Genomic DNA, 23,154 nt, shown 5'->3' with positions numbered 1-23,154 from the left:
CAATATACTGCAAAGACAATGAAATTATAACAACAATGACATAATTAAAAGAGTGCATACAAACACTGAAGTTATCACCATAGCAAAAAGCAAAGGTGCTTACATTAACACACACAACATAAAGATATGAGCATGCCCTCCTTAGACCAACATGCCAGAGGCGGAGCAGAATGCCTCACACATGAATCACCGTGTGTCTGCGACCTCTCACCTCATTCTACACTGAAAAGACATCAGGAGTCTAACCCACAACCTCCAGCCCAAGAGACATCAGGAGTCTAACCCACAACCTCCAGCTCAAGAGACATCAGGAGTCTAACCCACAACCTCCAGCTCAAGAGACATCAGGAGTCTAACCCACAACCTCCAGCTCAAGAGACATCAGGAGTCTAACTCACAACCTCCAGCTCAAGAGACATCAGGAGTCTAACCCACAACCTCCAGCCCAAGAAACATCAGGAGTCTAACTCACAACCTCCAGCTCAAGAGACATCAGGAGTCTAACTCACAACCTCCAGCCCAAGAGACATCAGGAGTCTAACCCACAACCTCCAGCTCAAGAGACATCAGGAGTCTAACCCACAACCTCCAGCTCAAGAGACATCAGGAGTCTAACCCACAACCTCCAGCTCAAGAGACATCAGGAGTCTAACCCACAACCTCCAGCTCAAGAGACATCAGGAGTCTAACCCACAACTGCTTTACTAGTTCACAGGATTAAAGGTCTAAACTAGAGCCCTGCACCCGCGGGACCCGACGCAAAACAGTGCGATGCGGGACACATATTGAAAGTTCATTGTGGGTGTGGGCGGGAGCGGGACTGGACAATGTGGGAGCTGGTGGGTGGGATGATAAACTGCAAACCCGCAAACTAAATATAAGTCTAAAGTAAAATATACAAATGATTCATGTTTGCCTGTCATACATCATTTGTGCTGGATATTTTATTTAGCATTAATAAACACATTTTAAGCAGCATAAACGTGCATATGTGGTCTAATCTTGCGCACATTTTATTTATTTATTTATTTTTATTTATGCATTTTGGGCAAGTAAAGATTTACATTCATATACAAAGGAGCATACAGAAATGAAAATAACAACAAAAAATTACTATTATTATTATTACTTTCCCCAAAAAGGAGTGGGAAGAAGAAAATGTATTTAATCCCACCCCTACTTGTCATAATCTAACACAATGAGCTTTCTTTTGTGCTTTTCAGACATTTGTAAACTATACTACAAACTATTTACGAGTGCAGACAAAGAGTCACTGTTATAGCGTGGTAGCTTCAACAATTCCTTTCCACTTCTCCGTGTTTGATAGAGTTTAAGAAGACGAATGTCCCCCATGTTGCGGGATTTGTGGGCTGGAGCAGGACAAAATATCACAGATGTGGGCCGGAGCAAGAATGAAAATTACAATCCTTTGCGGGTGCGAGCGGGAGCAGGACTGCACAGTGCGGGCAGGAGCAGGACTGAAAATTCTGTCCCGTGCAGACCTTTAGTCTAAGAAAGAATGTAGAAAGATCAGAATTCTAACCCACAACCGCTTTACTAGTTCATAGGACTAAAACAGTACCGTATTTTCCGGGCTATTAGACGTGGTCTTAAGCCTCTAACTCCATCACAAAACGACTGCGTGCCCCGCAATCCAGAGCGCCCCATACACGAATCCACCCGGGTGTCCCAGCACAACTTCAGTAAACTACAAAGCCACACCACCTGCAGAACACACAAACACACACGGAGCAGACAGCGACCGTGCAGCCAAAAACACCCACAGACACACTCATTACTCCACGCCGACGAGGAACGGAACGAAGGAACCAACAGAGAAAGCGAATGCAGTGTGTCACTGAGCCAGAACTGAACAACTGAGTCACTGCGAACACGGCGACAATCCGTTGGTCCCAGACAGCACCCTCCCTACACGCCACAACTGAACAAAGCCCAGAGTCACCGTGAACGCCACAAACAAACAAAACCACTCACACATCTAACTGTTGTGTTTCCCTTAAAATCCGGTGCAGTTTATTTGTGAAAAAAGTTCAAAGATAGACCATTTAATGACAGTGCCTAATAGTGCGGAAAATACAGTACTAAAGCAATACTAAACCAGGTCTAGAAAGATCAGAAGTCTAACCCACAATCTCCTTACTGAGAGGAGAAGACAGGATAACCACTCTGCCACAGAAACAGAGGGAGAACATGCACACTCCACTCAGAGAGATCAGGAGTCTAACCCACATCCGCTTTACTAGTTCACGGGATTCTTGACAAACTAATAAAAAGCCACATGTGACTTCTAGTCTGTCTCTAATTTTGCAAATTCTGCTGCTGCTGAAATCTAATTTTATCCCAGATGCCCTTCCTGATGCTACTCTACAATTACCCGGGACAGAACTGAGAGAATGTTGTCTTTCTTTGAGATAATGGAATTTCACATTTTTGTCATTTTACACAAAACTTCATGACTAAACCAGCTCTCAGTGCAATGACCCGCTTTATGCTTTTTACCCCCAGCTAGCAGCTCATTTTGGTGTATCCTGTATTTTGGAACACATATGCCTCGAATGTTTGGATATAAAAACAAAAGGTTCACTCACATGTAAACGAAAGACACAAATCTGCACAGCATGGTAAGGCAGCGAGGTTAATCACTATCCAATCTGAATAATAATCTGATAATAATGTCCTCCACAAACAACAAAAATATGTAAAGTTGTAGTTTATGCTGTAGTTTAGATCTGTGCAAACATGTTCTGAAATGTTATTCTTGTATTCGTTTGTCAGGTCAGATTTCAGTGTTTTTGTGAATTCTTCTGGACGTGTTAAAAATGTGAACTTTGAAAATCTAATCACACATGCCTGTCAGAAAACTTACAATAAGATACTTCCCCCAAATTGTTCAGAGCCACAACGTGGTTTAATCTGGAACTAAGTCTGGACAAAAAGACTGTTCTAGGACAGAAACAGAGAGACTAAACCTGGGTTTGGACACAGAGGATGAGGACAGACCAGAGGACAGTGGACAGGGGACGGGGGACAGAGTCATGTGATGATGTTTGAGTAGATTTAACCTCTCGCTGGTTATTTGTGAAAAGGACAAAACAAAGTGTGACCTCTACTGCTGCTGTTTCAGGATCTACACTTGGTCAAACACCAGAGCACACAGCACGACTTCCTGTGAGGATTTCACAGTAAAATCACACAGCTACACCACCACACTGGAAACAGTTTCTGGGACATTAGATCAACTCAACAGTTGTTAGCACAAATCACAAACAAAAACATGAGGGTCAGGACTGACCATAGTCCCTAACCCTTAGGCTATAATAAACTTCACCAATACTCTTTTTAATGGCACGTTTATGTGGCATAATAAGTCAAATGGAAAAGATTGGCAATCAATGTTTCTATATTACACATAACATTTGAATTGATTTTATTTTTAAAGTTTTTGTTTATTATGTAGATTTGTATTATTCCACAGTAATACATCTGTCATATTTGCAGCTGATCTCATCTACATCCCCAGGGGGTTACAGTCACAGGTTAGATAACAACAGTTTTTCAGTAGTCACCATAGATTCTATGGTAGTGACTCTCAACTTTTGTTCAAAACCAAAATCCTAAACAGAACCATAAACACTCACAGATTCCTGAACATGTGCTCTTTAAACCCATTTTGTATTTCTTCTTAAGTGTTCAGAAAATCCAAAAATGTTTTTATCTGTGTTTGCTAATGTGTGCATTGAGTCTCCATGGTAACTGATGAACATTCCGCCACACACATACATGTAGCACACCCCCAGGGTGATGTCACTGCAAAGTACCAATAAATAATGTTTAATAAGTTTATAATTCATTTCTTTTATCCAAGCTTTTATCGTGGAAGTAGAATAAGTTGTCACTGTAAGAGATTTTTTCTAGATATGATTATAAATGCGTGGCTTTTATTCTCGATCCGTACTTTTATTCTCTCTTTTTCCGGCTCGGTGCGTGCGTAATGACGCAGCTGTGCAGTTTCACTCACCATCTCGATGATCCGCGTCTTCTTTCCCGCTCGCTTCTTTTTGGCCACGATGTACTGCGCCAGGACCACCCCTCCGAACAGCGCGCACACACTGGCACTTGCCGCGGCCCCCACCTTCACCACGGCCGCTCGGTCCATTTTGTACCCGGCCCGCGGAGCTCCGGAGCCCGCTGTCTCTGCTCCTCTGTCCGCTGAGCAGATCCACAGCGGCGGGTCTTCCGGTTCTGTGACAGCTCGAGATCCGCTGTGAGGCAGGAGGGGCCGCCCCGGAGCGCGTTTACGCACGAGAACTTCTCTTTGGCTCAAGAGTGAACATTTAGTCTATTATAAAAGTTAGGGGTAATGCAAATATTATTTAATGTTTTTTTCCACTGATGATTTGTTGTAGAAACCAAGACAAACAATGTAGCCAAAATGAAATTATAAATAAAACGTATTTGGTTTAGCCACTGTCAGAATAACCCAGAAATACTGAAATACAGAAAAATAAAATGTTATGAGAAATATCTCCCAAATAATAGCTTCAGAATATGAAAAAGACAAATCTGGGACAAAATGGCTAAAGTGTCAATTGCTGTTTAAATGCTTCTCAATCTTTATGTGGGAAAATTGTTATTCTTAGCCCTCACAATACCTCAGCTTTATCTGTCCAAAATGGTAAATTGCATAGATAGGCTAGATTAACAGAATGACACATGACACTGCAAGGGCTGTACTGTTCTGTTGATAACATGTTCAGTGTAATTAACAGTTTTTCTCACATTTGGAATCTATGGGATCCTTCTGGATTTAGCTGGACCCTTTTCCAGATCTGAGCCTGGTCCAGGTCAGAAGGAGCTGGAGGAATAGTCTATGTATGTTTTCAGGGTGTAAGGTGTTACCTACTGACCAGGATCCTCTTGTAGAGACCGTTACATCTGTTCTTCAGACCCATAATTGTCACCTGTCTGATCCATGTAAAGAAAGTGAACCTGGTTTAGCAGTGGTTCTAAACAATATTATTTATTACATCTATTATATCTGCAGGACAAGGACAAGAACAGACCAGGGTGATCTAACACATCATTATGTTCATAAGCAGGGCAGGACTTTAAAAAAGAGGTTGCAGATAAAGTTTCAGGTTTACTTTAATTTAAACTTTTAAATAATGAACAAAAGTAGTGAATGAACTGAATGAATGGAATGTGTATCCTGATCTGAGTGTAAGATAGTTAAAGTGTATGTGGACCTGGATTCATAGATTAATTTCAATGCTTTTAACAATTCTCTGGCTATGGAGTAAGATAAACATCTTAAACAAAAAGAAACCAGATAAATCTTTAAAACAAGTCGAGAAATCTGGACTTAATATGTAAACAAATCCAAAAACTTGAATACATTGAATAATCCAACTAAATACAACAGCGTTGTAGTGAGCTACGTTCAGTCACATGGGGGCGCTGTGTTTTGGGGCATCACTCCACAGGTTTGATCCCTTTGGCTTCCTCCAGCGCTCGGAGTGTCTCGTCCCACTGAGTGAACTGTTTCGACAGCAGGAACATCTGAAAGCACAAAGACACTGGCATGAACTCTGTCTTCAGTTAAAACTGAAACTGCATTTCGTTGCATTGTACTTGTACAAGTGTAATGACAATCTAATTTGATTTTAAATGCATTTTCTTACTCATTTGGTGGCAGCTGATCCAAAAAAAAAATACTCTTCTAACTCAATCCAAGTATCAAATATGTAACTCAAAGATTCATTTGTAAGAGAAGGACGAGGGCAAATCTTTTTAATAAGCCTGTAGTTGACTAAAGAAAGACTATTCTGTATCTCTGAATCAAACTGCACTCACAAGATTACACCTGCAGGAGTTCATGCAAAAACTATTATTTATACAGAAAAAAGTACTAGAAAACAATGTATTTATATAAAGACAAATTCAACTGAGAATCATGACTTTAATCAGACTTTTTACAGATAAATACCAAAAAATATCTAAAATCTAAATAAAATGATTAGTTGACTAATACAAATTCAGGTCAACAAGACTCCATCTGTCAGCAAATGCCCTCCCTACTTTTTAAAATCATGTTATTACTACAAAGTAGTAAATGATTATTAAATGATTGTTCCTGCTTAAACACTTCTTTATGGTAAAAATACAGTCCCACAGACATTTGGCTTTGAACACAAAAATAAAAAAGTACCATTTTGTTGTATTCGTCAAAGAGTTTCTTCACCTCCACGGCCTGAGCATCACTTTGGTCCTGTTCATGAAACAGACTCTGTTAAAATGGCCCCTAAAATCGACTTTTTTCAAACATGGACATTAAGACGCACCTGCTGTTTAATGTGGATCTGAGACAGACGCTGTAGCTTAGTGGCGTGCTCTGGAACATCTGAAAACACAAAAGTACTTCTGCTCAAATTAACTACATGAGATATTTAAACGAAGAAAAGAAGGAGACCATCTGGTCAAATCAGAGCCAACTCAAACCCAGACAGGTTCATTGATTAGTTTGCTTGCTCAAATGTATCAATATTGTTTTCTACAACTTGGAAGCAAAAGATCTCAGTAAACACAAAAACTCAAATCTTTTTGAATGAAGTAAAACACAGCTGCAGAAGTGTTTTCTAAGAGACCTGTGCCCAAACAAGTGAAATCAGCTTGATGAGTCTTATTTAGAATACAGAACGATTGCCACTTTCTCTAATATGATTGCTAACTGCTTGTAAATAAATGGTTTGTTTTTTTCATCACTTAATCCTATAAAGTACTGCCCCAAAGAAGATGCAAAGTATTGGCATTTCTGAAATAAAATGATTATAGCAAAGACCGGACATGCCTCGGATGTCTCTCTTTTTTCATAACAAATGATTAATACTAATATTAATTCATATTAAATAATAATATAATTTAATAAAATCATATTACAGTCCAGCGGGATGTACCTCTGATGTAGGTGCTGTCCAGCAGCGGCTGCAGAGTGTTCACCTGCTCCAGTAACGCCGCCTGAGAGGTCAGAAACTCCTCCTCTGTCAAACAACAAATTAAAATAAAGATATCATCAATTTGTCTAAACTGTTTACTTTAATTTGAACCACTAATTTATTAATGTTTGTCCTTCAACTTTTTGATTGACTCTTTTTATGCTTATCAATTTGTGCAAAACTGTATAAATAAAATGTAATATTATCATAAATCCAGAAACGTCTAGGATCTGTTCTGAGTTTTAATCTGACCTGCGAGGATGAACTCCAGCTTCATGGCGTCTGGAAGCGAGATGTGATCTGTGAACTGAGGGTCCAGATACTTCACCAGGTCCTCAACTGGAAACAACAAACACAAATCAAATATATGAAAACCACTTATGAAACTATGTTAACCTCCAGCTCGGCATTGTACATTACACATTTTTATGAATAATAATTCGACTATAACAAAAAGTGTCTTCATTAACTTAACAAACAAACATCATTTCATATTTTAACAGTTTAATTTGATGTTCTCTGGTGGTTCTGGTTTTCATTTATAAAAACATATGGATTAATTCCTGGCTCTCTTCTTGAATCGTGAATTAGTTGTATTCTCCTGTAATCGTGTAAAGAGGTGTGATGCGGACTGACTCTTTTTGTGCAGGATCTTGACTCGTTCTCGTTTGTTGGCTGTTGACCCCAGGGCCGTCTGGATCCTGGCGATGGACTCTGCACACTGTGGAGACAAAGAGACAGGCTTTAATTTTACTGCATGTTTTGGCTAAAAGGTTACATACTGTGGCTTTAAATGTATCAAATCATTTTGGTATGCAATGTCTTCTAGTGATCTTCTAGTTTTCATGTGACGTGAACATTCTTCTGGAGGGCAGATGTTCAACCATGGAGAATAAAATGGCCCTTGTTTAATCAAAGAGCCACTGCTTCCTATGACTTCTGTTGATACAAGTTTGAGGGGTGGAACAGTTTGAAGACCTACAATTTGGCTTTAAAATGAAAAGAACGAAAACAGAAAGAGTCAATAACATTCCACTTAAGTGAAGTTAGAAAGCAGTAACATTTCATTTACAACCTGAATGCAACTGAATCATTATTTAGAAGACAAGACATGGTTTGAGGCCAAATACAGACATTGTGCAGTCAACCGATGTCTCATAACTGTTGCATTTCCTGTGAAGTCATCTTGTATAAAAGAGTATTTAAACATGTAAAACAGCCATTATTTATTTTACCAGAAAGGTCCTAGAGAATGATCACCAACAGCCATTATAGAGAGCCATCGAACCCACTATTTGTTCAACTTAAAGTGTTGAGAATGCATGGTATTGTCGACTTAAGTCTCCTCAAAGTCATGTATAAAGCAAAGTGCAAAAAGTGTTACCTGTAAATATTCAAAGACTGTTTGAGATGAGAACAAGCCACTACAGTTTAAAAGGAACCTACATGTTTAAAAAACCCAGATTCAGAACCAAGGTTATAGAGCAAAGCACTGCTGTGAAAGGAGTTAATTTATGGAATAGTCTTGACGAAAAAATCAAAGGATCAACTTACTTACTTAGGATAATTAGGATGTTCCTGGTCGAGGGCTAATAGCCCCTGAGACCAGATCTGTAGTTTTCAGTTCCTTTGTACGTGCATACTCTAACTTTTTACACACTTAGTTGTTACACATGGTTTATAAGGCATGCTTCCCAGGTCAGCATCCCATGGGTGATTTTTCCAGTAGCTGTCTAGGCGGTTTTTAAAGAAGTTGAGTGATGGTGCAGAAACAATGTTTTCTGGCAGTGAATTCCAGTCGTTTACAATACAATGGCTGAAAATGTGACAACGAAGGCTAGTGGAGGCTCTCGGTTTCACTAGTTTCAAACTGTGTCCTCCTGTCTTGGTGCCGACTGCAATCTGGAGTATTTTGCCAATGGAGCTGTCATATATGTCGTTGAGTATTTTGTATGTCTCTACTATGTCTCCCCTCAATCTGCAAAATCTCAGTGTTGGAATATCAAGACTCTGGAGACGTTTTTCGTAGTTCAGTTTGCGTAGTTGAGGCAGTTGTTTGGTTGCTCTCCTCTGCTCTCTTTCAATTGCTTCAATGTCGTTCTTTAGTTTTGGGTTCCATACTGCGGCTCCGTATTCGAGATGTGGCCTGACTAATGCAGTATACAAAGGCTTGAAAGTGTTAACATCAAGATAAGTGTGAGTACGCCTGATGATTCCCATCACACTACTAGCCTTATGTATACGAGAGTGAATAAGGCTAGTGCATCAAGTACAATCATGGCATTTAAAAAAAAAAACCACACACACACACATAAAATCCAGTGCAATGTGTATGTATGAAAAAGAAAACTTTGTTGTGCATAAAAGTGATGATCTCTGTTTGCAACTGATTAAAAATTGTGATCAAAATGAAATGATGATTACTGATACTAATGATTTGATATGTTTTAAAGTAACTGTGAGTGTTAATGTTTTGTCTGGAAAAGGTGTAAATAACATAAGATTACTCTTCTTTCTACTCCCTTTCATTCATTTCTTGTGTGTTTGTTATTGTCACTGTTAATGTCTTTTTGTACTTTATGATTAAAATAAACAAATATAACCAGTGTTGGTGAGTAACAGATTACCAGAGTTACATAATCAGAGTACAAATTATGAGTAACTGTATTCAGTTACAGTTACTGTTTCAGTGAGTGGTAATTGGATTACAGTTACTTTGTTGAAATAAATGGATTACATGGCGCTATTTTCCTGTTTTCACATTTCGGGCTATATCCCTTTCTTTTTTTTTCCCCCCAGTAATTCCACTCATTGCCAAACACTAAACCAGGTCCAAACCAGGTCCAAAACCAGGTCTAAAACCAGGTCTAAAACCAGGACTAAACTAGGTCTAAAACCAGGTCTAAAACCAGGTCTAAAACCAGATCTAAAACCAGGTCTAAACCAGGATTTAACAGGACTAAATCATGCTGCATGGACCGTGTCTCCTCCTCTTCTATCAATACTATTTTTTATTTGGTTCAGTATAGTCTGGGCTTTTTTTATTGACTTTTAACAGACAAAACCTCATATGTCACGATAACCAAGTCTTTGCTTCTCTACAGCAAATCAAGTAATCCAAAGTATTCAGATTACATTACTCACAAATTACAAAGTAATTTAATGGGTTGCGTTACAAACTACATTTTGGGGTATGTAATCTGTAATCTGTAGGGGAATACATTTTCAAAGTCACCTTCCCAACACTGAATATAACAAATATAAAATAATCCTAAAGGGCGTTGACGGTGTTAGCATCACTGCGCTAACCATCGGCGAACCCATCCCTCCATCATTTAAAAGATCATTTTAAACCCACCTTCACGGGCTTCCCACTTTTATTCCTCCTGTCGCCGTAGACTCGACTCTCCAGCGCCTGCAGCCGCGTTTCCAGATCGATCGTGTCCATTTTCCACGATTTTCCACCTCAAAAATGAAGAAACAAAACAAGCGAACAGCAGCGGCTACATACGTCATCCAGGTGCGACGGCGCGCTCTGATGACGACAGACCTGGCAGTGAATTCACCCATCTTTCAGGAAGCTAAGAGCAACACAGCGAGAAAAGTGCGTATTTTCAGCTCTGATTTTAGGTTATAATTTCAGAATTTACAGATTTCAAAAGGAGAGAACCCGGAGCAGCAGATCTGATTAATATTTGTATATTTCATAGATTGTTTTGGACAGAAAAGTCGGCTCAGTTAGCCTGCGAGCTAACGTCAGATTTGGCTGCGCAATTGGACAGTTGACAGCGCCGCTTCCTCCAGTGTTTTGCATTATTTCTCTGTAAAACTGAAAGTATATTTTTGAGAATTATGCATTTTGTGGTTATGAATAGAACATGACTGATGAGGGCAACATTGAAAGCAAAATCAACAAATGACATTTATGTTTATAGTGATTTTTAAAGGTTTTGAAAAGAGCTTGTTACACTATGGCAGGGGTGTCAAACTCATTTTGGTCCGGGGGCCGGATCAGAAAATTCATGGCATATTCCCCAAAAATAACAATAAGTTCAAATATTTGTGCAGAGAAACGCAAATCTATTACAGAAGTATTTTTTTAATTGATGAACTCTTTCTTTTACAAAATATTATAATATTATGAACAACCTGAAACTTTAAGAAAAATACAATTTCAACACAATATTTTAACATGAACTTGTATGTAAATAGGAATAAGTCAATTTTTCTTGAAAAGAAAATTTTGACTCATTTTTGACATTTTGCTGATGAGGGTGTCACGGTCAACAGTCAAAACGATCGTCCTTTAAGAGCGTTTGGAAAGAGACAAGTCTTCATTTGTGCTGCTCTGGTGGGAGGGGCCACGTACAGAGACGCTGGAGACACTGCTGTGCTCAGCACCGCAGAAAATTACCAATAATTTAATAGAAAATATAATAAAAATATTTTAGTAGAAAATCAGTCAAGGGCCAGATTAAAGGTCTTGGAGGGCCGGATCTGGCCCCCGGGCCGTATGTTTGAAACCTGTGCACTATGGAATGCATGTTTTACACTTTTTTTTATAAATGCTCTGTCCTCCTGTCATTGAAAGGAAGATTAACAAGTGTAGAAAGGTAACAAAAGATAGTTCCAAGGGTTGTTGTACCTGTTACCTATTGGAATAGCACTATATAGACTTAGACTTGCAATTTATTGATCCACAAGAGAAATTCGGACACAGAAGTTCACGCATCACAATATAATATAATAACAATGAGAAAAAAAATATAAATGGTAATATTAAATTCTAAATAAGTAGCAAAAAATGATACCAAGAGACAGGTGTCAAGTAAGACATAATTATATAAATGTATGTCTACAAATCAAAATAAAATGGAGCTGTAGGGAGTATTATCTGTTACATAAAGGTGAGTTGGTGTACAGTTGTAGGGAGTATTGTCTGTTCCATAAGGGTGAGTTGTTGTACAGTTGTAGGGAGTATTATCTGTTACATAAGGAGGAGGAGTTGTACAGTTGTCGGGAGTATTATCTGTTACATAAGGAGGAGGAATTGTACAGTTGTAGGGAGTATTATCTATTACATAAGGAGGAGTTGTTGTACAGTTGTAGGGAGTATTATCTGTTCCATAAGGGTGAGTTGTTGTACACTTGTTTGGAGCATGGTATGTATGTAGTCCTGTATCTCACTGTTTGAGTGGAGCTGTAGGAGCCTTTTGGAGAATGGAGATGTTCTATGTTCTTTGGGCAGATTTCATTTCACAGAGCACTTTTTAAACGACACGTCCAAGAGCATTCACATGAGCATTGTCAACACTGAAATCGCAGCTGATAAACGAATGCAAGAATCCCATGCATTTCTGAACACGTTTGTAGAGGCCCAAAGTTAACTACTGTGTTAGATATTTAAGTCCTTCACGTTACAACCTACTGTAAACTAAACTGTATTTATATAGACATGGGCTAAGGGAGTGTGACGTCACCCACGGGGTTCAGCTCCAGTCAAATGAAGCTCATTGAGGTTTGCAGTTCTAGGAGGGAATTTGGAGCCTAGTTCCATGTTAGGGATCGGAATTGAAATGCGCTTTGTGTTGCATTTTTGAATGTATGCTCTATAAAAAATGTTTGATTGATTGATGGATAGAAGAAAATACTGAAATAAAAACACCATAATCATGTAGAGTGGGTTATTAGAAACATTTTAAGACCAGAATGACAGGGCTCACAGCATGTCCATCATATGGAATTTGTCATTTGGCGAAACAGACCTGTGACTGTTGATTAAGCATTTAACTAAAACAATATATGCATTTCTTTTACAATTTTATTTGTTTTATACAAATAAATATATATGTGATACTATTTTAAAGTAATCATTTTAATTTGAAATGTAAAATAATCACATAAATTAAATTAAATACATTAGGTTTGGTAGATTATTTCATAATTATTCTAAATGCAACTGGACAATAAATATATTAAGGGTAGACAGACAGATGTTGGGATTTTGTTGAGTTTTTATGAGATTTGTTTCAAAAGAAAAGCAATTTTTTTATATTTCAATTGAACCGTCATTTGGTAACATGGCAGATGTCGTCTCTCTCTCTCTCTCTCTCTCTCTCTCGCTCTCTCTATATCTATATCTATATCTATATATCTATATATATATATATATATATATATATATATATATATATATATATATATATATATATATATATATATATAATAAAAATTGGTGCCAGAGTTGAGAGTTAATGCAGTATTAGGGTTCATTGTAAAATTCTTCAAAATTTTAAGAAAAAAAAAAAATATATATATATATATATATATATATATATATATATATATATATATATATATATATATATATATATATATATAATATATATATATATATATATATATATATATATATATATATATATATATATATATATATATATATATATATATATATATATATATATAGCCTTTTATTTATGGCTTTTTCTTAATTGCTTTTTAATGGCCAATTATTTATTTATAGATCTCAGTTTATATTTTTCATGCTTTTCCATAATATAAGTTATTTAAATATAATACAATTTTAACAGTATGTCTGTTGCACTAAATGACATTTTTAAGACATCCTGGGCTTTAAATGCAGAAAAATATTTTTTATCATTGTTTTTTTTTTTTTTTTTTTTTTTTCAAGGGGCATATTCGAAATGATGAAATATACACTTAATTATATGAGGAAATCTACACAATTTGTATGCCATTATATTTTCATTTTTTGAGCATTTGGAAAATTGGAAAACATCACTGACCCATATACAGTTTGTGGTCATTTTGAAGGGAGTCCTGCTGAAGATAAAAAGCAGCTCATTAAAAAAACCTAAAAGCTAGGGTAGCACAAACAAAGATTATCAAAGCAAAATTGCAATTTGAATGGACGCAATCAGCAAATCACAAAGGATGCAATTTTTGAAGCACCACAATTTCCTCCCAAGAAAATTTGTTTTATACTGCATAAAACCTTCAATCTGTTCAAACATGGTCTGAAATGTGATTCTTGTATTAGTTTGTCAGTTCAGATGACTGTCTTTTTGTCAATTCTTCTGAATGTGTTTAAAATGTGAACTTTGAACAGAATCATGGTATTATCAAAACATGCATCTCTCAAATCATATCATAATCTTCAAAAAATCTCAATTAGACATTTTACCTAAATCGTGCAGCCTTACACAAAAGCCCGCACTCTGGTTCTATAATCTGTCATTGTGTTGGTTGACAGCAGCAGTCTCCGGGTGTCAGATCTGGTTTGGAGACCTGGTTCTGCATGTGCCGCTGGGAGCAGGAGCTGAGGCTGAACCATGGCAGATGACAAAGACGTTCTGAGGGACGTTTGGTACGGACGCATCCCAGCCTGCTTCACTCTGCACCAGGATGAGGTCACTGAGAGGGAGGCTGAGCCCTACTATGTGAGTGCACTTGACAGGGGTCTGGGGTTATGTATGACGTAATGTATTCAATGACTATACTGACTTATTATTCAGTATATGAAAGATTCAACAAACATTTAGGGATAGTGTTTATTTTGTGTACATTTTCTTTGCACCACTGGGAAATTTGTGGTTGGTATTTTTTTTTTTTACAATATTGCAAAGATGCAAATCAAGTACTAAAGTGTTTCTTTCTACTGTTTATTTATTGCATTTTTTTAAACAATATTGTAGATTTGAAATAGTTTTTGAATCTTCTCTTGGGTTATTGTATCAGTGGCATAAATGAGTTTCAATATTATCGTTTATTGTCAATATTTTCTTAAGCAATATATCGCACTTCAGAATGTGTTATTGTGACAGACGTAATGCGCTGTAGTTACCTCTGTCCCTCAGCAAATCAGTCATGATAATTACTTAATCGACTTCACATTCAGTAAATGACGGTTGGAACAATAATCTGTGTAGATGATTGAATGTTTCTGTGACTCATTATGGATACATTCTCAGTACTAAATTGTTTCATTCTGCTGTTTATTTGTTGCAGGTCATGTTTTTAATAACATTTAGAATATTTTGGGGGGAAATCTTGCTTTAAGATTATTGTGTCAGTGGCATAAATTAGTTTAAAATTGTATTGTTTATCTTTTTTTTTTTTTTAGCACAGTATCACACTTCAAAATATGTTATTGTGACAGGCCTAGTCATATAGCAATCTGAAAAAGACATGTTGAGACTGCAGTCAGTGAGCATTCACTCTGATAAATATCAATTCTATCTCATGATAAATAAGTGATCTCTTGGTTTGATTGTAATTGAACATTTGGAATATTGCATGAGATTTCACTAAACAGCAGATGATATTTCCCTCAGTTGTGAGGGAAGGCAGACACAGATGCTTCTATATTGCTATATATTTTTTGACTTGAACAGCTTAAACACTGCGACTCTGACAGAGAGGACATGAGGAGTGGAAGTAGAACCTATAACTTAAATACTACAAATATTCTAAATGCTACCTTAAGGGTTGATTCTAGACTGTGAGGCTTTTAGGGCTGCTCAGCACCTTAGGCTTTGGAAACACTCTTTTTGCACCGTCCTTCTGAAACCTGTGGTAAAAACACGCCCTAATACAGGGTACACTTCATAAAATGTTTGCAGACATGTAGCAAATGGTTGTGAGGAAAGGAAAGCTTGATCAAAAGAGTAATCTGAGTCAATTTTTACTTTCGTAATCTTGCACTAACAGAATAGAGCCTGAAACGTCAGTGAAAAGCTCTTCCCTTATGTTTTATGAAGCTTACTTTTAACAGAACGTGGTGTGTTTTGTATACATTTCCTGTCTTTGTTTTTTAGCTGCTGTTACCCCGAGTAAGTTACCTGACTCTGGTCACCGACAAAGTTAAGAAACACTTCCTCAAAGTGATGAGAGCCGAGGACGTGGAGGAGATGTGGTTCGAGTACGAGGGAACGCCGCTCAAATGGTCAGAACCTGAAATATGTCACTAATCTGTTTACAGAGTGCTTCTAACTGCAGTTACCAGGTTTCGCCACATGGCTTCAGTGTTGATCTATTGTACATGGTTAAACCTGGTCATGGTTTAAGATTTCACAATAGAGAAATTCACTTATTAAAGCTCTTTGTGCACATCAAGTCAGCTAATATTTTCACTTCCTAAGAGTGAAAAAAGAAGATACACCCTCCTGACCAAGACTAGCTCAAAATCTGGAGATGGGCCCCAGTGCTCCTGACAGGTTTAACCCAGAGACAAGAAGGATGGGTCAAATGCAAAGGGTGCATACTGGGACAATTTTAAATAGATCTTCAGTAACCTAACAAAGAAATTGGAATTTATTATAGCAGTGAATCCTGTATAATGGTCTTGTCAAACATAAATACAGGAATTAATAGTACTAAAAAGGCTTTAAAATAAAAACATTATCTTTAACCAGTGAACAGCAATTCCTCTTCATGATGTCTCTGTGTTTTCTATCAAAGGCATTACCCAATCGGAGTCCTGTTTGACCTCCATGCCTCCAGCAGCATCCTGCCCTGGAGCATCACTGTGCACTTTAAGGTATCTGTCTTTTCTTATAGTTTCTCTTCTACTTAAACATTACATTCAGTAAAGTACAACTGAAGTTTAGGTCAGTGGATTTTCTTCTACTGGGAGGTAGGAAGAAAGTATTTTTGTAGTATGAATTATTCACAATATTAGGCAGCACAGTGTCACTTACGCTTCACAGTTTGTTCTCTCCTTGTCCTCCTGTTCCCTCTTCAACCCAAAATATGCACAATAGGTCAAATCCTCCATCTAAGTTAGTCCTGACCAAGACTAGTTCAAGATCTAGAGATGGGTCCCACTGCTCATAATAAATGTCATATCTTGTTTGTCAGAATTTCCCGGAGCGCGACCTGCTGCACTGCCCCTCCAACTCTGTGATCGAAGCTCATTTTATGTCGAGTATCAAAGAAGCTGATGCCCTGAAACACAAGAGCCAAGTGGTGAACGACATGCAGAAGAAGGACCACAAACAGCTGTGGATGGGCCTGCAGAATGGTACTGAACCAGGACTGAACCAGGACTGAACCAGGACTGAACCAGGACTGAACCAGGACAGAACCAGGACAGAACCAGGACAGAACCAGGACTGAACCAGGACTACACCAGGACTACACCAGGACTACACCAGGACTAAACCAGGACTAAACCAGGACTAAACCAGGACTAAACCAGGACTACACCAGAACTACACCAGGACTACACCAGGACTAAACCAGGACTAAACCAGGACTACACCAGAACTACACCAGAACTACACCAGGACTACACCAGGACTAAATCAGGACTAAACCAGGACTAAACCAGGACTAAACCAGGACTACACCAGAACTACACCAGGACTACACCAGGACTAAACCAGGACAGAACTAGAAGTGAACCTTGACTAAATTAGGGACTGACCCAGGACTTAAAAAAGACTAAACAATAAGTACTGAGCCCTCAGAAATATTATTCCAGCTTTCATGTATTAAACATAAGTCAATTTATCGCGTCAGACTTATCCGCAACATTAATCTTGCAGCCCTTTTGTGCAGTGGTGCAGTTGGATCAGAAATAGCAGTGAACAGTTGTTTCTTTTCTCTAAGTGTTTATGGAGCTGAGTTTGATCAGAGGTTTTGCACAGTGTGAGTTCAGAGCAGCTGTCAGAGGGTTAAAGGTGAACGATGCAGAAACACCCAAACCGAATGGGATTCTAGTGCACAAGAATATTCACAATACATTTGTAATGACTGTTTGAATAGGTTGTTTTCACGTGACATCAGTGTATTGTAGAGGGCAGGACTGAGCTGGAGGACAGGTCAGAATTCTATGGTGTAATTTATTGACCTGGTTCTGTAATTACTGGGTCTATCCACACGACACAAAAACTGGCCCAAGTTCCGCATAGTTTCTATCAACTTCACTTTTGTTTATTCAACTAATCTTTTCACAACAGTTTCAGAAAGTGGTGCCATTATTCAATCCCAAAGACATGATTGTTGTCAGCTGAAAGGACTTTAAGCCATAAGATTAATATGGAAAATACATATCTTATTATGACTTAAAGTCCTTTCAACAGACAACAATCACGTCTTTGGGGTTGAACAATGGCACCACTTTCTGAAGCTGTTGTGAAAAAATCATTTCACTTTTGTTTGTTTATACTGAAAGAGAAGACATTGAACTTTGTGCCATTTTGCACCAAATCTGCGATCTGACAGTTAAACGGCAAATTCCACCATAGACTCGTGCCTCGCGCTTCAGCTCTGTTTAAACTGGAGGGATGCTTGTGTGTGCAAGGCTTCGTGATCTTTCCTACTGCTCGGTGGACTTGTTAATGTGTTTGGGGCAGGTCATATTTAGCACAGTCAACTCTGAAGTGACACATTCCTCGCGTCTCTAAATGAAACTTGAAATAAAAACAGCAGTTAACACTCTGTTCACTGCAACACATGTTTGAGCCATCATGCTAAACTGAACCAGGACTGGACCAGGACTGAAGCAGGATTCAACCAGAACTGAACTGGGACTAGAAAAGCAGGATTTGTAAACCAGGTCTGAGCTGGTACTAAATCAGTACCAAAATGTGATTACAAAACCAGGGCTTAAGTAGAACAATACAACGATTGTACCAGGATTAAACTAGGACTGGACCAAACCAGACCTAAAACCAGACCAGGACTTAAGAAAAGCCTTAAATCAGGACACAGTAAGGACCTGACACAAGCTACATAAAGGCATCTGGTGTTAGAAAGTCCTTATTTATTGCTTGGTGAACTTTTATTCATTATGTGTGTTTTGTTTACATTTTGTCTGTGTTTTTATTTTCAGATAAGTTCGATCAGTTCTGGGCGATGAACAGGAAGTTGATGGAGTATTCCACAGAGGACGGAGGCTTCAGATACATCCCCTTCAGGATATACCAGGTACTGCACACATCTGCCACTACTAATTCATACTCAGCAGCTGATGTCATCAACATTCTTTTGGGGGATGTGATGCTAACTATGGGTACTATTCTATCTGAAGCTCTGTTAGGGTTTAATCTGATTTAGTTTTAACACAGTCTGACCAGAAAGAGCTGGCAGAGAAAGAGCAGGTGAGCTGATTTGTGCATTTAAACAAGTTCCTTTCACACAATTACACAGTCATACGTTAGTCACTCTCACCTTTTTGTTGAAAATCAAACTCCTATGAATGCTCGGACTGATCACAGGCTCCTGAAAACTTGCCCTTTGGTTCCATCTATTTTTATTTATTTTTTCTTCAGTTTTCAGACTATTTTACAGCTTTTTGATAGTTATTGCTAATGTGTCATTGCTGGACATTCCACCATAGAGATACATCTAAGTATTTCAGAGAGATTTTGAGAACTATTTAATTAACCTCGCCGTTTTTGCAAATTTGTATGTCCAGTAGAGGGAGCCACAGTCTTTCTAAAGGTGACTTCACTATACTACAAAAGTGGGGGTATCACTTAGAAGTAGTATTTTCATGATACTAAAATTCCAAACTTGACTTCAGTACTGAGGAATAGACTCGATACTCAATAATTGTTCTGATACCATGAAAAATAGACAATAGAATGTGATTCTGAGGGTAGTACTTTCTTTCTTTTCTATTACCGTATCATCTTATATGTGTGTAATCCCTCAGTGGTCCAGGTAGGTTCATAGTGTCCATGGGCGTATACTCGTCTATGTGCTCTTATACTTGTTCCGATAAGATCAAGGTCATTCTAACATTCAGGGCCTCTTCATTTCTGTCCTGTGAACATGACTTTATTAGTATACTTGCGCAAATGACTGTCTAGTTTCGATACTAGTCTCGTTATTGATCAGTATGCTTTCCCATACTTTTGACAGCCCTAAACAGAAACACGTATTATTGCCTGTATATACGACTTGAGCTAAGCAACTGATTGCATTCTCTCCTGAAGCCTCTGACTCACTGTTGACATAGATATGGTAATCCAGGTTTAAGTGTTTCCATTGAGATTGATGTGACTGTGTCTGATTTGTGGTCTGTACCTGTATACCCGCCTGTGTGTTGTAACGACTGAACCAGGACTAAACCAGGACTGAGCCAGGACTGAACCAGGACTAAACCAGGACTGAGCCAGGACTAAACCAGGACTGAGCCAGGACTAAACCAGGACTAAACCAGGATTAAGCCAGCACTAAACCAGGACTGAAGCAGGACTGAAGACTAAAAGGGAACATAAGCAGGACTGAACTAGAAATGAACCAGGATTAAAGCAGGACTAGAACCAGGACTGAACCAGGACTAGAACCAGGACTGAACCAGGACTAGAACCAGGACTAGAACCAGGACTAGAACCAGGACTGAACCAGGACTGAACCAGGACTGAACCAGGACTAAACCAGGACTAAACCAGGACTAAACCAGGACTGAAGCAGGACTGAAGCAGGACTGAAGCAGGACTGAAGCAGGACTGAAGCAGGACTGAACCAGGACTAAACCAGGACTAAACCAGGACTGAAGCAGGACTGAAGCAGGACTGAAGCAGGACTGAAGCAGGACTAAAGACTAAAACGGGACATAAGCAGGACTGAACTACAAATGAACCAGGACTAAACCAGGACTGAATCAGGATTGAATCAGGACTAAAAGAGGACTAAAGCAGGACTGAAGCAGGACTGAAGACTAAAATGGTATATAAGCAGGAATAAAGCCAGGCTGAACTAAGGCTGAACCAGAACTGAACCAGGACTAAACCAGGACTGAACTAGAAATGAACCAGCACTAAAGTAGGACTAAAGCCAGACTGAACCAGGACTGAACCAGGACCTTTGTTGTGTTGTGTCTGATTTGTGGTCTGTATCTGTGTGTGTTGTAACAGCTCTTTACCTGGAGCGCTGTATAAATTGTGTAATCACGGCTTTTTCTGACATTTTCACCTCCATTTGGGCTGGTGCTGTTCCAAAATAGACCTGCCTCGACAGGAACCCAAATGTCAGACAGAGATTTGTCATAGAGTTAGGGTGATTAAAGATGCATTATGTAACTTTTATTACTTCCATTCGTTCTGTGTAGTAGTATCACAAATACAAATACATTGTATTTTGGAGTTGGTCTGTTTATGATTATCTACATTGCCGGGACTGTCTGTGCAGGTGAGTCTGGGTCTGTTTGCGCAGGTGAGTCTGGGTCTGTTTGCGCAGGTGAGTCTGGGTCTGTTTGCGCAGGTGAGTCTGGGTCTGTCTGCATAGGTGAGTCCGGGTCTGTCTGCGTAGGTGAGTGTGGGTCTGTCTGCGCAGGTGAGTCCGGGTCTGTCTGCGCAGGTGAGTCCTGGTCTGTCTGCGCAGGTGAGTCCTGGTCTGTCTGCGCAGGTGTGTCTGGGAATCTCTGTGCAGGTGAGTGTGGGTCTGTCTGCACAGGTGAGTGTGGGTCTGTCTGCGCAGGTGAGTGTGGGTTTGTCTGCGCAGGTGAGTCTGGGTCTCTCTGCGCAGGTGAGTCTGGGTCTATCTGCGCAGGTGAGTCTGGGTCTGTCTGTGCAGGTGAGTGTGGGTCTGTCTGCGCAGGTGAGTGTGGGTCTGTCTGCGCAGGTGAGTGTGTGCTGGGTCTATCTGCGCAGGTGAGTGTGGGTCTGCGCAGGTGAGTGTGGGTCTGTCTGCGCAGGTGAGTGTGGGTCTATCTGCGCAGGTGAGTGTGGGTCTGTCTGCGCAGGTGAGTGTGGGTCTGTCTGCGCAGGTGAGTGTGGGTCTGTCTGCGCAGGTGAGTCCGGGTCTGTCTGCAGGTGAGTCTGGGTCTATCTGCGCAGGTGAGTCTGGGTCTGTCTGCGCAGGTGAGTCCAGGTCTGTGTCATTCCAAAAGCTTTTGTTGTCACCAGCGCAGACAGTCCTCTCATGGTGTTCGTGCGTATTCACGTGGTGTGAAACGCGTTGTCATGGAGATAAGTTCTGTGATCAGCTGGTGTCTCTCATGTGGCTCCTGGTGTTTGGTGTGAATGATGTGCGGTGTGAACAAGGCCGACCCAAAAGCGAAGTAAACAGAACTAAATCGAGCCACTGGGGTCACCCCAGAGCACAGCAACATGTGTGAAAGTCACCCAAGTTACAAAATCACCAAATGGGAGCGGGGATACTAATTTAATTCTAAATACATTTTGAGGCTATAAAATTGTGAATATACTACTTTTCCTTTGCCTTGGCAAGACTTTGGTTCTGTCATAAACTACAGAATTAAGATTTAAAAGTCCACAATATTATCGAGAGACTTTTTGTCATATTCTGATTATTGTTACATCCCTACTAATTTAGTGCAGCTGGTTTAGTCTTAGTTTAGTTCTGGTTTAGACCTTGTTTAGTCTTTGTTTAGTTTAGTCTTGATTTAGACCTTGGTCCTGGTTTAGTCCTGGTTTAGTCCTGGTTTAGTACTGGTTTAGTCCTGGTTTAGTCCTGGTTTATACCTAGTTTAGATCTGGTTTAGAAATGTCTTAATCCCGATTTAGTCCTTGCTTAGACCTCGTTAGTTCTTGTTTAGTCTTTTCTTCACTGGCTAAACTCCTAGAATCCCGTGCATTTTTGAACATGTTTAAAGATACACAGTACAGGTTTAGCGGCAGATGGGACATTTCTTTTTTTGTAGGGACTGCTTTGTGAGACTTTACACGTTTTCATGTTTTGCCCTTTGCTATTTAGTCCGTTTTAAAACAGTTATTTAATTGCGATAAATCTTTCAGCCCCATTTCAATTACACCTGCAGCTTCCGGAAACAACCTTAAATGTGTCTAGACGCGTTGCTCCTATTTTTAGCCCAACCTTTAACTTGAGTCAAAGAAAAAACAATGCCTCACCTATGCTCGTCTACCTGTGTTATTAATCACTGAACGTTTATTGATTCAAACTCGACTCTTACACTGCACTCCTCCTCTTAGACATGTTGCGAGCTGCTGTCTGTTTGACTCAGGTGAAATTCCCTGTTTTTACATCAACAAAAAGCACATTATCAAACTTGTCCCCACCTGGAAAACATTAGCTGTGACAGATTGAGACAGAGCAGATGATACGGACAACTTTGAGTCAGGTTTTGGGAATAAGCATCGATATTTTTCGGCAATAGTGAGTGGGATTTTGTTTGACAAATTAT

General features: G+C 39.2%; 3 protein-coding genes across 4 annotated transcripts in view; 1 reads left to right on the top strand and 2 right to left on the bottom strand.

Annotated features, from left to right (window-relative positions):
- Nucleotides 1–5,015, bottom strand: part of nt5c3a (5'-nucleotidase, cytosolic IIIA) — a 29,847-nt gene extending 24,832 nt beyond the window's left edge. Inside the window, exon 1 of the mRNA XM_020926042.2 lies at nucleotides 4,040–5,015. Within this exon, the coding sequence (XP_020781701.1) occupies nucleotides 4,040–4,177 (138 nt within the window). The 5' untranslated portion in view covers nucleotides 4,178–5,015. The remainder of the gene's footprint in view (nucleotides 1–4,039) is intronic.
- Nucleotides 5,016–5,148: 133 nt separating this feature from the next.
- Nucleotides 5,149–10,512, bottom strand: dctn3 (dynactin 3 (p22)). Its single transcript, XM_020926037.2, has 7 exons — nucleotides 10,372–10,512; nucleotides 7,650–7,734; nucleotides 7,266–7,352; nucleotides 6,975–7,058; nucleotides 6,363–6,421; nucleotides 6,230–6,289; nucleotides 5,149–5,580 (listed from the first exon to the last, which is right to left on the bottom strand). The coding sequence occupies exons 1-7, from the start codon at nucleotides 10,459–10,461 to the stop codon at nucleotides 5,494–5,496; spliced, it is 552 nt and encodes a 183-aa protein (XP_020781696.1). The 5' UTR covers nucleotides 10,462–10,512; the 3' UTR covers nucleotides 5,149–5,493.
- Nucleotides 10,513–10,517: 5 nt separating this feature from the next.
- The window catches only part of atg5 (ATG5 autophagy related 5 homolog (S. cerevisiae)), a 36,944-nt gene continuing 24,307 nt past the window's right edge, over nucleotides 10,518–23,154 (top strand). The window contains exons 1-6 of one of the 2 annotated variants that reach the window (XM_055164305.1): nucleotides 10,518–10,617; nucleotides 14,293–14,476; nucleotides 15,854–15,981; nucleotides 16,497–16,575; nucleotides 16,896–17,058; nucleotides 18,874–18,968. In XM_055164305.1, the coding sequence (XP_055020280.1) occupies nucleotides 14,369–14,476; nucleotides 15,854–15,981; nucleotides 16,497–16,575; nucleotides 16,896–17,058; nucleotides 18,874–18,968 (573 nt within the window). In that variant the 5' untranslated portion in view covers nucleotides 10,518–10,617; nucleotides 14,293–14,368. Of the gene's footprint in view, nucleotides 10,618–14,289; nucleotides 14,477–15,853; nucleotides 15,982–16,496; nucleotides 16,576–16,895; nucleotides 17,059–18,873; nucleotides 18,969–23,154 lie in introns of both variants that reach the window. The other variant, XM_055164303.1, reaches the window with a different exon arrangement.

This window comes from Boleophthalmus pectinirostris, unplaced genomic scaffold (assembly GCF_026225935.1).
Source record: "Boleophthalmus pectinirostris isolate CB_2022bp ecotype Guang Dong unplaced genomic scaffold, ASM2622593v1 HiC_scaffold_6, whole genome shotgun sequence".
In the NCBI taxonomy this organism is placed as follows: Eukaryota; Metazoa; Chordata; class Actinopteri; order Gobiiformes; family Gobiidae; genus Boleophthalmus; species Boleophthalmus pectinirostris.
The sequence above is the reverse complement of the archived record's forward strand: the minus strand, read 5'-3'. Positions and strand labels throughout refer to the sequence as shown.

Coding starts and splice junctions, on each gene's coding strand:
- dctn3 (XM_020926037.2), bottom strand. CDS start 10,461: ATGGACACGATCGATCTGGAAACGCGGCTGCAGGCGCTGGAGAGTCGA. Junction 7,353..7,649: donor CAAGATCCTGCACAAAAAGA/GTCAGTCCGCAT, acceptor TGTTGTTTCCAG/TTGAGGACCTGGTGAAGTAT. Junction 6,290..6,362: donor AGATCCACATTAAACAGCAG/GTGCGTCTTAAT, acceptor TTTCATGAACAG/GACCAAAGTGATGCTCAGGC.